We start from the raw sequence: 10529 nt of genomic DNA on the forward strand, positions 1-10529 counted from the left end.
ATGAAAGTCAATTGTTTTAATCGCTTGACCAACTTCTCTCCAAATATGTTGAAGAAAAGAATATTTACTTGTAATAAATATCTTTCGAAGAGCTTCAAGTGTGTGAATATAATAAGAGTAAATGTATTTATCCAGGTACTTTTGCACTCCTGTATATAATTGGTCAAATTGACATGAAAAACAGATTGAAACACAATTAGGCCAGAGTAGTTGGAATCTAAGGATATGAACGGCAAAGTAATAGAGGACAACTGTACAAATTTACTTGTGTTGAGTGATTATATCAAATCAATAAAGACACGAATATAGTTATCATTAGATTATAGTAATTAAATTTTAATACGTATTATCACCTAATTTATCAATTAACCAGGAGTGATATTATTTGAAACACTTATTTGAGGTTGACATGACTAAGGAAAAGGAAAGAAAAAACAAAATAGTAAATCCTAATTCAAATAGGAAAGGGAACGAAGTAAAAATATTTTATTACAATTATTTATTTCCTCCACACTCAAAAATAAGCTATCAATATCCTTATTTATAATAGTAGGAAACTTAGTTTAAATAGAAACATGGAAGCCTATTCCTATATTAATTTTCACTATAATATCAAATCCTAAACTATTTAGGATTGAAACAAACGACTCGGCAATATACATCTTCTGAAGAAGAAGAAAAAAAAGGGTGTATAGAACTAGCCATGACGTCATTGCCATCCATAGAAACATTGCCATCAAAAGTTGAAATTAGCAAGGAACAAATTGATGTTAACATGACGGGTAGATATTGCAAGGCTCGTTGGAACGACTGGGGTTTTTTTATTGATGACTACACACGCGGACGGTGTTTTGTGTGGCACTTCAAATGCCACACAATAATCAGGCTCCCTCGCTTCCGCTACTGCAGTGAATGGGAAACAAAGCTGTTCAAGTGTGTTGTTACCCCTTCCACTTATGAGTATTTTGACAATTATTTGGAAGATGATTACTTTTGCACCATCTCTCTATTCTTCAATAGCGACTTGTATTGTCTAATATGTCGTCCCCCTTTTTATAAAAAGTGGGAAAAGGTAATACTTCATGACAGTAGCTTGCCTTACACATTGGGGATCAAAGTTTGTCAACCACAGAGCGATTTCGTATCCATACCTCTCACAATTCTATTCCTCTACTCGAAAGGTAACTAAAACAATCAATCAATTACGTATAGTTAATTCTTTTGTATGTGTTACTAGACCTAATAAATGTTTTTTAATATTGCTTCTATACCTGACTGACTTCATACTGTTTGGCCATGTTTTATTTAGGCTAGGAACCGCCAAAAATCAAGGTAGCAGTAAAGGAGACGACAAGGTGAAGAAGCGGTCATCCTCGAAGCATAGTAATACATCGGAGCCAGTAGTAGTAGACAGCAACATCTGCTTCCATCTTACTTTAGACCTTCAAAGGGAAATTTCTCGGCATCTACTTTCTCAAGACGCATACTTGTACATGAATTTTCGGTTGGTGTGTAAATTATGGAGATCTGTTGCTCCTCCATTACGTTGGAAGGTGGTTGATCAACCGACTCGTTCTTCTGATCAAGACTCCATGTGGCTTCTATCCCTAAACCAAAAAGATGGTTTGTGCACTTTTTATAATCCCTTTAGAAATCTGACTTGTTATATGAGCAACATCGACTTAGTAGGGTGTGAAATTCGGTATTCAAAAGATGGTTGGCTTCTTGTTTCAAGAGGTCCAAGGTCTCTCTTCTTACTTGAGCCTTCTAGTAAACAAATAATCCATCTTCCAGAACGAACGGATGACTATTTCTGTGACGCTATGTCATTCTCAGCTTCTCCATCTAATTCATCTGCCTGGGTGATCTTTGGTATAGCTTGTTTAAACTCGTATCGAGTCAGGATTTCATATTTGAGAGCAGGGGATGATAATTGGACAAGTATGACAATGGACAATGAGGTACCTTTCATAGTTTTTTCTCGTCCTGTGTACTTTAGGGAAAAATTTTGTGTCGCAGGCCTGCGTGGTGATGTTGGTGCATTTGGCTTCTTAGAAGACGGAAATCCTTACTGGGTTATCCATCAAATTGGTCTACTATATTCACCTCGTATTTCTAGCGCTCTCAGTCAATATTTAGTTCAGCGAGATCAAGATGTGCTATATTCAGTGATAATGACACGAGATCATAATGTTCGTGTTTATGAACTAGACTTTGGAGACAACGGGGTTAAATTAGTGAAAGAAGTCAAAAACTGGCTTCTTTTCATTAGCGAAACCTCATCTGTTGCCGTCCGTGACATGGACGTAAATTTGGACGATGCTCTTTTTTTCCCCAGCTTCAGCAAATCTAACGATTATGTTTACTACTCATTGGAAGCTGCCGCATTCAAAGTATTGAAAGACAATTCCACAGATATAAGGCAACAGAAAGAGCTTTTAAATCGTGTTTGGATCCGCTGTGAACTCAGGAATTGACATGTCGTTTTCTCTTCTTTTAATTAATGGATAACTTGCATATTTCAATTTCTTTTTTATTGATGAATTGCACTTAGGAAGTTAGAGTTAGATAAAAAGATGGTTACTATCCTCTGAGATAAAGTTGTATTAGATCAGAATGTAATCAATCAGATATATATTCATTTACACTAACACAAGCAAGTTTTATTGATGCTAATCATGAACGAAAAGGGGAACTGGCAAGTATTACGGAATGTCTATTTTATACTCCCTTAGCTTAGTCTCAAAAATAACGAACTTATTTTTTTTAGTCAGTTTTAAAAAGAATAAACTCTTTCTAAATTTGATAAAATTTTAACTTTAATCACTTTTACCCTTAATGAGATGATTTACAGTCATACAAATATATATGAATTGTTTTAGACAACAAGGTTCAGAAGTTTTGTCTTTTTTCTTAAACTCCGCATGCGATCAAATAGGTTCAAACAAATTGAAATAGAAGGAGTATAATATAGTGTTCATGCTTTTCTTCTCTTGTATTTCTGTTGAAGAATTACTTGTGCTTCATTAATTAAGTCAATTATATGGTAGATAGACTCCCATCACATTATGGGAATGGAATTCAAGCTGAATATAAATACTTCTATATGAAGGCCCTAGCAGCCTTGCCAATTATATACACAAAAACTGCTTTGACAAAAGATTCCTAATCCATTGTAGCATGACTGAAGATTTATAAGTTTAAGGGCCTTAGTATTCCCTCCGTTTTAACTTATGCGAATCTATTTGACTGGACACAAAGCTTAAAGAAAAAGAGAAAACTTTTGAACCAGTATTGCAAAATGAGATACATATATTTTATGTGGCTATACATTTAAATTATTTTCCAATATAAAAATATGTCATTCTTTTTTGCACAGATTAAAAAGAAAATATGAAGTAATATATTTTTATTCCTTGGTTATGTCAAACACGCATAAGATAATTGTCTAAAATAAAGTATCATTTTTGTTTTTATAAACTATAATTATAATTTAGGAAACTATCATTAAAAGTAAGTTGAATTCTAATTTTATTTCTAACCCATAAATGGTACTATTATTAGAGTATGAGTTTATTATTTTAACTCAAACAAAGCCACTTGTCCTCTTTTCCCTTGTCTTTCGGTTTTCATGATCGTCTTAGATCAGAATGAGAAGCAACGAATAAACTCAATCCGGTTTTATTTTGACTTACCTGGAAATATATATCATGCACAATATAGTCCAATTTCATACACCACAAAGTTTTCTGCGTCGTATTATCCAATATCTCTGTGGGGTTTCAACACTTCAATTTCATTGTCACTACCTAGAGAACGCATTGCACCTGTATTTGTTCTCCAACTTTCTAGACATTTCTCTTACATATTCCAGTCAAAATCTGCTCTTCCTTAAAATGGATTCCACATTGTTTCCTCTTCAGTTCAGAACATTCTTCATCACCCTCCTATGGCTACTCTTTGTGCTACTTCATGTTCTTCATTTTCCAAATACTCCTCAATTTGCCGAAAGACCCACTTCTCATTTTCCTTATTTTCCACTTACAACCCAAAAAGATTGAATTTTTGTGTTCCTAATGGAAAAAGATTGAATTTTTATGTTCCTAATAGAAAAAGATTGAATTTTTCTGTTAAAGCTGAGAAAGAAGATGAACCCTCATCTTCTTCTGTGGCTGTAGCTTCAGAAGAAAATGATTCATCGAAAAATGATAGTCATATCGAAGAGGGTGAGAGTGGTCCTCAGCATGAGTCAGAATCAGAGGCTGAGAGAATAGAAAGGGAGAAACAACAAGAAATGGATTGGAAAACTGATGAAGAATTCAAGAAGTTTATGGGGAATCCCTCAATTGAGACTGCTATAAAGCTTGAGAAAAAGAGAACAGATAGGAAGCTGAAAGAGCTTGACAGTGAAACCAGTAGCAACCCACTTGTGGGTTTCTTTAAGAATTTGGTTCGTGATAGTTTGTCCAGAGAGAAGGAAAGGTTAGAGAAAGCAGAGGAGGCTTTTGTAGCTCTCGATCTTAACAAGGTAATTTTCTGTTTAAATGATTATGTAGAGGTCAATCTAGAAGTTAAACTCAGTTTAGAGTGGGTGCGGCGTAATTTATATAGAGTTTAAGTTCGACGCATTGTCGGTGTATAAATTATTTACACAATCAAGTCACTTAATAGGTAATTACATGCAAACTCTAGATGAGCATTAATTGGCATTCTGAAAAAATGATAAGTAACCTGCTATCACAGGTTAAAATTCACAGATAGTGTTAAAGAATATTTATAGTGTCAGCGCATATGACTTAAATCCAATTTAAAGTCAATTTGTTCAGTGCGCATTATACATTTTTAAGAATCTTTTTGGATAGGTGTACATGGTTAGCGGTTTCTGCTTTGATGTTATGTTGTACTTGTCGATAGCTACATGATTGTCTTAATGACATATTCTCTGTGTATCTGATGTTTGTATAAATTTTCTATGGCAGCTAAGGAATTGTTTTGGCTTTGATACGTTCTTCGCAACTGATGTGAGGAGATTTGGAGATGGGGGAATTTTCATTGGAAATTTGAGAAGGCCTATTGATGAAGTAATTCCCATATTAGAGAAAAAGTTATCGGATGCTGCAGGAAGGGAGGTCGTTTTGTGGTTTATGGAGGAAAAGACAAATGATATTGTAAAACAGGTATATTTTAGATGTTTAAAAAGATAACTTTGACTGTTTTGCTATGCCTTTTTCGCGAGTGGACTACATTATTGATAGTTGAGTACGTTTACTACTAGGTTTAAGAAGTTGTAAAGCTTTCAGCCGAAACTTGCAACTATCGACCAGTATCTTGAGTCAATAGTGTGCTTGTAACTTAACATTCTTGATTGACTGTGGGAGAGGTTGTACCTTGAGGAATGAGTACAGTGATGTAGGTGAAGAGCCAGAATCAATAATAAAGAACGGAAAAAGGAAAGGTGTCGCTTTGGTGTTAAAATTACAATCTTTTGTAACTGAAGCTCCTAGTTTCTTTCTTTCAGTATTTTTTGGTAGTCAAATGCATTTAATTGTGTGAGGCAAAGGTTAACTTGTGTTATTTCAGATGTTTTAAGTCAAGATATTTTCATCTGGTTACCTGTGAAAATGACATCTATATTTGATGATTTTACTTTTCAGGCTTGTGTGGTACAACCCAAGTCAGAAATGGATCTTCAATTTGAATCAACCAAATTAAGTACTCCTTCAGGTTACATCAGTGCGGTATCTTTGGCTGTAACAACTTTTGGCACTATTGCTTTGACCAGTGGTTTCTTCCTTAAGCCTGATGCAATGATTGATGATTACTTGGCCAACGTTGTTCCTCTTTTTGGTGGCTTCTTGACCATTTTGGCAGTTTCAGAGGTATGCATTGTATTTCTCCATTAAAACATGTGAGCTGATGGCTAAATCTCATGAAAGCTTTAGATCAAATCTCAAGTATGCTTCTTATTGATGTCAAACGTTTGTGATATTTGGTTTCTAAGAAATTCTTTTTGCCATGTAAATGAAATTTTCTTCTAAAGTCTCGTCTCAGCTATTGGTACAACATAAATATTAATAAATGTTTGACCTTTAGATACACTCAAGCAAGTAAGTGTAGGTTATCTGGTGTGTTTCGTACTATTGGATTGACATGATGTGTTTGTTATGTGGAGTTCGGAGTTTTTATATTTAATTTCAGAGCTTGTAGCCTTTGCGACTTCATTCTATGATGGGGTAATTGCTTTATTTTTCATGACGAACAACAAACTTCTGATGTCTGTGTTCTGCTTAATAATTGCTATCTTTCATGCATGGCAGGTAACCACAAGAGTAACTGCTGCACGCTATGGTGTCAAACTTAGTCCATCTTTTCTTGTCCCATCCAATTGGACTGGTTGCCTGGGTGTTATGAATAACTACGAGTCCCTGCTACCAAATAAGAAGGCTTTATTTGATATTCCAGTTGCTCGTACAGCAAGTGCGTACTTGACATCACTAATGCTTGCAATTGCTGCTTTTATCGCTGATGGAAGCTTTAATGGAGGTGACAATGCACTGTAAGTGATTGTTTTTGTTCTCCCCTTCAATGGTGAATTGCACTAGAATAATTTCTGTCTCATTCTCATATACACTTCAATATGGAAGGCAAATCTTGGTTTTTCCCCTTGCTTATTTTGACCGACATGATTTAGAAACTGTGGTTGTGAAAGTTTTCTCTGGAGCGCTTAATGGCTTTTCTGGTATGCCTCTGCATGAACTTTGTATGAATGACAGTGTGTAGTTAAGTCATCAGTATTCTAGGTAAAGCTTTCCCATATATAATTATTTTGCTACCATGGAATAACTAACATGAGCAAACAGCTTGATGTCCCAAATTTTGTGATGTTTTACATATACATTAAAATTAATAAGAAAGAAAACTATTAAAAAATTGGTATGACTTACCAAGTAAATATTTTGAGCAAATTTGATACGCCATAATGAGAAATTTTCAAGCATATCATACATGTCTCCTTCCACCTTATCTCTTCAGTATGAATTCTATTAATTTGATTGTCATTTTCCTTACGCTACCTTTTCTATATTACTTCCGCTTATTGTTCTCTCTTTTTAATTCAGGTACATACGACCTCAGTTCTTCTATAATAATCCTTTGTTCTCCTTCATTCAATATGTTGTTGGGCCATATACTGATGATCTTGGGAATGTGCTGCCTTATGCTGTTGAAGGTGTGGGAGTACCAGTTGATCCCCTTGCTTTTGCTGGACTTTTAGGTGAGTTGCTCGAAATTTGATTTTTTTTTTTTTTATTTTTTTTTTTGCTGTCAAAATTTGATTTTTTTTGCTGACTTCATAAAGTAGTTTTATGACGTGACCTCAAAACATCAGATTATGTTATGCCTGTGTTCCTCCATTGTTGTAAAACTCCTCTTAGTGTGTTCCCAGCTAAACAAAAAGCATTCAATTTAGTGAAATCCGTGCCCTCGTCACGGTACCGGATAAATTATTCAAGGGTGATATTCAGAAGAAGGGGAATAAAATGGACAAGAAAAGAGCATTCGTTTAAATCTCAAGTGGTGCACATGCATAAAAGCTGAGTATCTGGATAGGTCGTTTGTGGATAGACATTTACTCCTGCATAATCACTGATCTCCCATGTAACCTCATAGAACAAGGTAATCTAGGACGCTAACATAATAAATTATGGTCTCACTTCCAGATGTATACTTGATGAGTTCTTAATGCAACATGTCAACTGACATTGGCACTGCTTTATGGTCCATTACATCACCCAGTGTGGTCATTCTTTTGCAGGGATGGTTGTGACCTCTTTAAATCTCTTGCCATGCGGAAGACTAGAGGGGGGGCGAATTGCACAAGCTATGTTTGGCAGGAGTACTGCTGCTTTGTTATCTTTTGCAACTTCCCTGTTGCTAGGGATAGGTGGTCTAAGCGGAAGCGTGCTATGTCTGGCGTGGGGACTCTTCGCAACTTTCTTCCGTGGTGGAGAGGAGACCCCTGCACAAGACGAGATCACCCCCCTTGGAAATGAGAGGTTTGCTTGGGGTTGTGTACTCTTCTTGATGTGTTTCCTTACCCTTTTCCCCAATTTGGGTGGTACATTCTCTACCTCATATTTTGGTGCTCCATACTTCCGTGGTGATCTGTAGTTATGAATTAGCGTGTATCTTATCGAAAATATATTGTAAAGTCTTAATTATTTTTTAAGATCAGGTGTTCTCTCTCTACATTTACTGTTTAGATTTTGATACCCTTGAGTGAAATTATTCAATGGAATGGTGCAAAAAAGCATAACCAACTCTCTTAGTATATGTACTTTACCTTATTCTGCAATCAGCTGTATATTTTTGGCCTGACCTTTTCATTCTTCTTCATGCCTGGACTAAAGGTTTGGCCACTTAAGACAACTTAAGAATGAATAGATTAAAAAACACAAGATTTGTTCAACGCCAAATTTATTTAGTTACTTAATAATCATGATCAATTAAAATTAAATAACAATAAATGTTACAAGATTTTTGTTTTTGGAGCTACAAAGAGCTTGCTTTAAAACCTTATGATCTTCATTCTGATGATTAGAACAACACTTAATTGGAGAATCTTCATCCTGAAGTCGTTAAATTGGAGAATTAATTCAAATAGCCGCACACCCAATCACGTAAATTAAAAATAGCCGGTGAAGGTATAATATACGCATAATTTATATATTATATATGTATAATTGTGTATAATCAATATATAATCTATGTATATGACTAGAAAAAGTAAACATGAATATATGACCGACTATTTATATAAAGATCCCAAATTAATTTCGTTAACAAGGTTTAAATGTCAATTTCTATGTGGAGGCTTCTTTTGTTGTTTATCTTTTGACTATTTTGATGTATTAATCAGTGGGATAATTACGAGAAAACTACTCTTTATAGCCCCTCAAAATTTTAATAGCTCATGTTTTGTTTCACTTACAGAAATTGGCCTTTCGGCCCAAACATATTGCATATACTAGCCGAAAGGAATGAACATGATAACATAAGTGTCTGTAGCTTAGTGGATAGAGTGTCTGCTTCCTAAGCTAAGGTCGTGGGATCGATCCCTACCTGGCGTGATTGAGCAATCCTTTTTTGCCCTTTTAAATTGTATTTTGTACTTCTGGATCTGATAAGTATTAGCTAAGAATTGAATGAAATATGTAATGCAGGTCATATACGAAATGTTTATTTTGTATATTTTTTGTATAATAATAGTCTATTTTTGTATATTTTTTGCATAGTGACCGTCTATTTTGTATATTTTTTGTATAGTAACAGTCTATTTTTGTATAGTGACAGTCTATTTTATATATTTTGTATAGTGACAGTCTATTTTGTATATATTTTGTATAGTGACAATCTATTTTGTATATATTTTATATAGTGACAGTCTATTTTGTATATATTTTGTATAGTGACAATCTATTGTATATAAATTGTATAGTTATAGTCTATGTTGTATAATTTTTGTATAATGACAGTCTATTTGTATAGTGACAGTCTATTTAGTACATATTTTTGTATAATCATGGTCTATTTTTTATATTTTTTGTATAGTGATAGTTTGTTTAGTATGTATTTTGTTTCCAATTATCACTTTCAGAAACATACTTCAATACGTAAAATATGTTTGATTCATCTTCCACAGAAGAGAAAATCAAAAATTATCATAGCCTCATTGTACATAAATGAAACAGAGAGAGTAACAAGAAATTGAGGCTTAGATTTGTGTTTAACCACATGCAAAAAAAGAGAATCCAACGACACCATGGCTGCAAAAACCCACTGGGAGCATGCCCCGCCAAGATACGGGTGAGGTTATCTCAAAATTCCCCAATTGATTAATAAGCTCAGAAGGGAATGACAAAATCATCATCGCCTCTTTCACCAGCTCCACCGGCAAACATTGAATGCTCTGGCGAAAGCATTAAAGAAAGAAAAAGAAAAAAAAGTGGAAGTGTTGTTACTAATGCTATTCTTATTTAATCTACTAAACAACCCCTTAATAAAATTGATAAAAAGGGATGTTGTTTGGGTTCTTACAGTATATGGAGAAATCAATGACTAATTACAGAGAGAGAGAGGCAATCGATCGAGATGATAGAAGAGAACGGGGCAAGGATAGGGATAGTGATAGCAGATTGAGCCGTAATTACTTTTGGGCTAGTCACTAGAATTGCTTTTAGGCTATAAAATGATATTCCAATTTTAAGGCTACCGGGTGTTATATGTTTGGGCCCATGGGCTATAAATGATATTCTCTCGATAATTACATGGGAGAATTACATCCCTTGTCACTTGGCCCAACAACCCATCAGAAAATGGCTCATGTTTGAAGCCCTTACTCAGTATAGCTCAGGTTGTACATACTCTGAAAATTAATTTTTACCAGTTAGCCCATCCCTTATTTCTTCGTTCCCCTTTTTTCTTCGTTCTTCTTCTCCTTCCCATGTCAGCCTTTGCACCACAAAATTTCT

General features: G+C 34.7%; 2 protein-coding genes across 5 annotated transcripts; both read left to right on the forward strand.

The window, feature by feature from the left end:
- Nucleotides 1-889: 889 nt before the first annotated feature.
- Nucleotides 890-2652, forward strand: LOC142182599 (F-box/kelch-repeat protein At1g57790-like). The gene is made up of 2 exons (XM_075256807.1): nucleotides 890-1181; nucleotides 1310-2652. Exon 2 carries the CDS (start codon nucleotides 1494-1496, stop codon nucleotides 2475-2477), a length of 984 nt encoding a protein of 327 aa, XP_075112908.1. The 5' UTR covers nucleotides 890-1181; nucleotides 1310-1493; the 3' UTR covers nucleotides 2478-2652.
- A 1080-nt stretch (nucleotides 2653-3732) lies between these two features.
- On the forward strand, nucleotides 3733-8387 carry LOC107762252 (putative zinc metallopeptidase EGY3, chloroplastic). 4 transcript variants are annotated; one of them, XR_012693680.1, is made up of 7 exons: nucleotides 3733-4528; nucleotides 4980-5177; nucleotides 5655-5879; nucleotides 6318-6556; nucleotides 7119-7273; nucleotides 7434-7674; nucleotides 7814-7954. XR_012693680.1 is itself a non-coding variant. In XM_016580599.2 (6 exons), the coding sequence occupies exons 1-6, from the start codon at nucleotides 3950-3952 to the stop codon at nucleotides 8167-8169; spliced, it is 1752 nt and encodes a 583-aa protein (XP_016436085.1). In that variant the 5' UTR covers nucleotides 3733-3949; the 3' UTR covers nucleotides 8170-8387. The 4 variants fall into 4 exon arrangements, 1 of the variants encoding a protein (XP_016436085.1); XR_012693678.1 differs by having other exon boundaries at nucleotides 7445-7674; XR_012693679.1 differs by having other exon boundaries at nucleotides 7469-7674.
- The last annotated feature ends 2142 nt before the right edge of the window (nucleotides 8388-10529 follow it).

The sequence above is a fragment of the Nicotiana tabacum genome, chromosome 7, assembly GCF_000715075.1.
Source record: "Nicotiana tabacum cultivar K326 chromosome 7, ASM71507v2, whole genome shotgun sequence".
NCBI lineage: Eukaryota > Viridiplantae > Streptophyta > Magnoliopsida > Solanales > Solanaceae > Nicotiana > Nicotiana tabacum.

Bases quoted from the DNA above. Each gene is read 5' to 3' on its own strand.
- LOC107762252 (XM_016580599.2), top strand. From the start codon at position 3,950: ATGGCTACTCTTTGTGCTACTTCATGTTCTTCATTTTCCAAATACTCC. The intron at 4,529-4,979 runs GTAATTTTCTGT...TTTCTATGGCAG, and splicing joins TAGCTCTCGATCTTAACAAG to CTAAGGAATTGTTTTGGCTT. The intron at 6,557-7,118 runs GTAAGTGATTGT...TTTTTAATTCAG, and splicing joins AATGGAGGTGACAATGCACT to GTACATACGACCTCAGTTCT.
- LOC142182599 (XM_075256807.1), top strand. From the start codon at position 1,494: ATGAATTTTCGGTTGGTGTGTAAATTATGGAGATCTGTTGCTCCTCCA.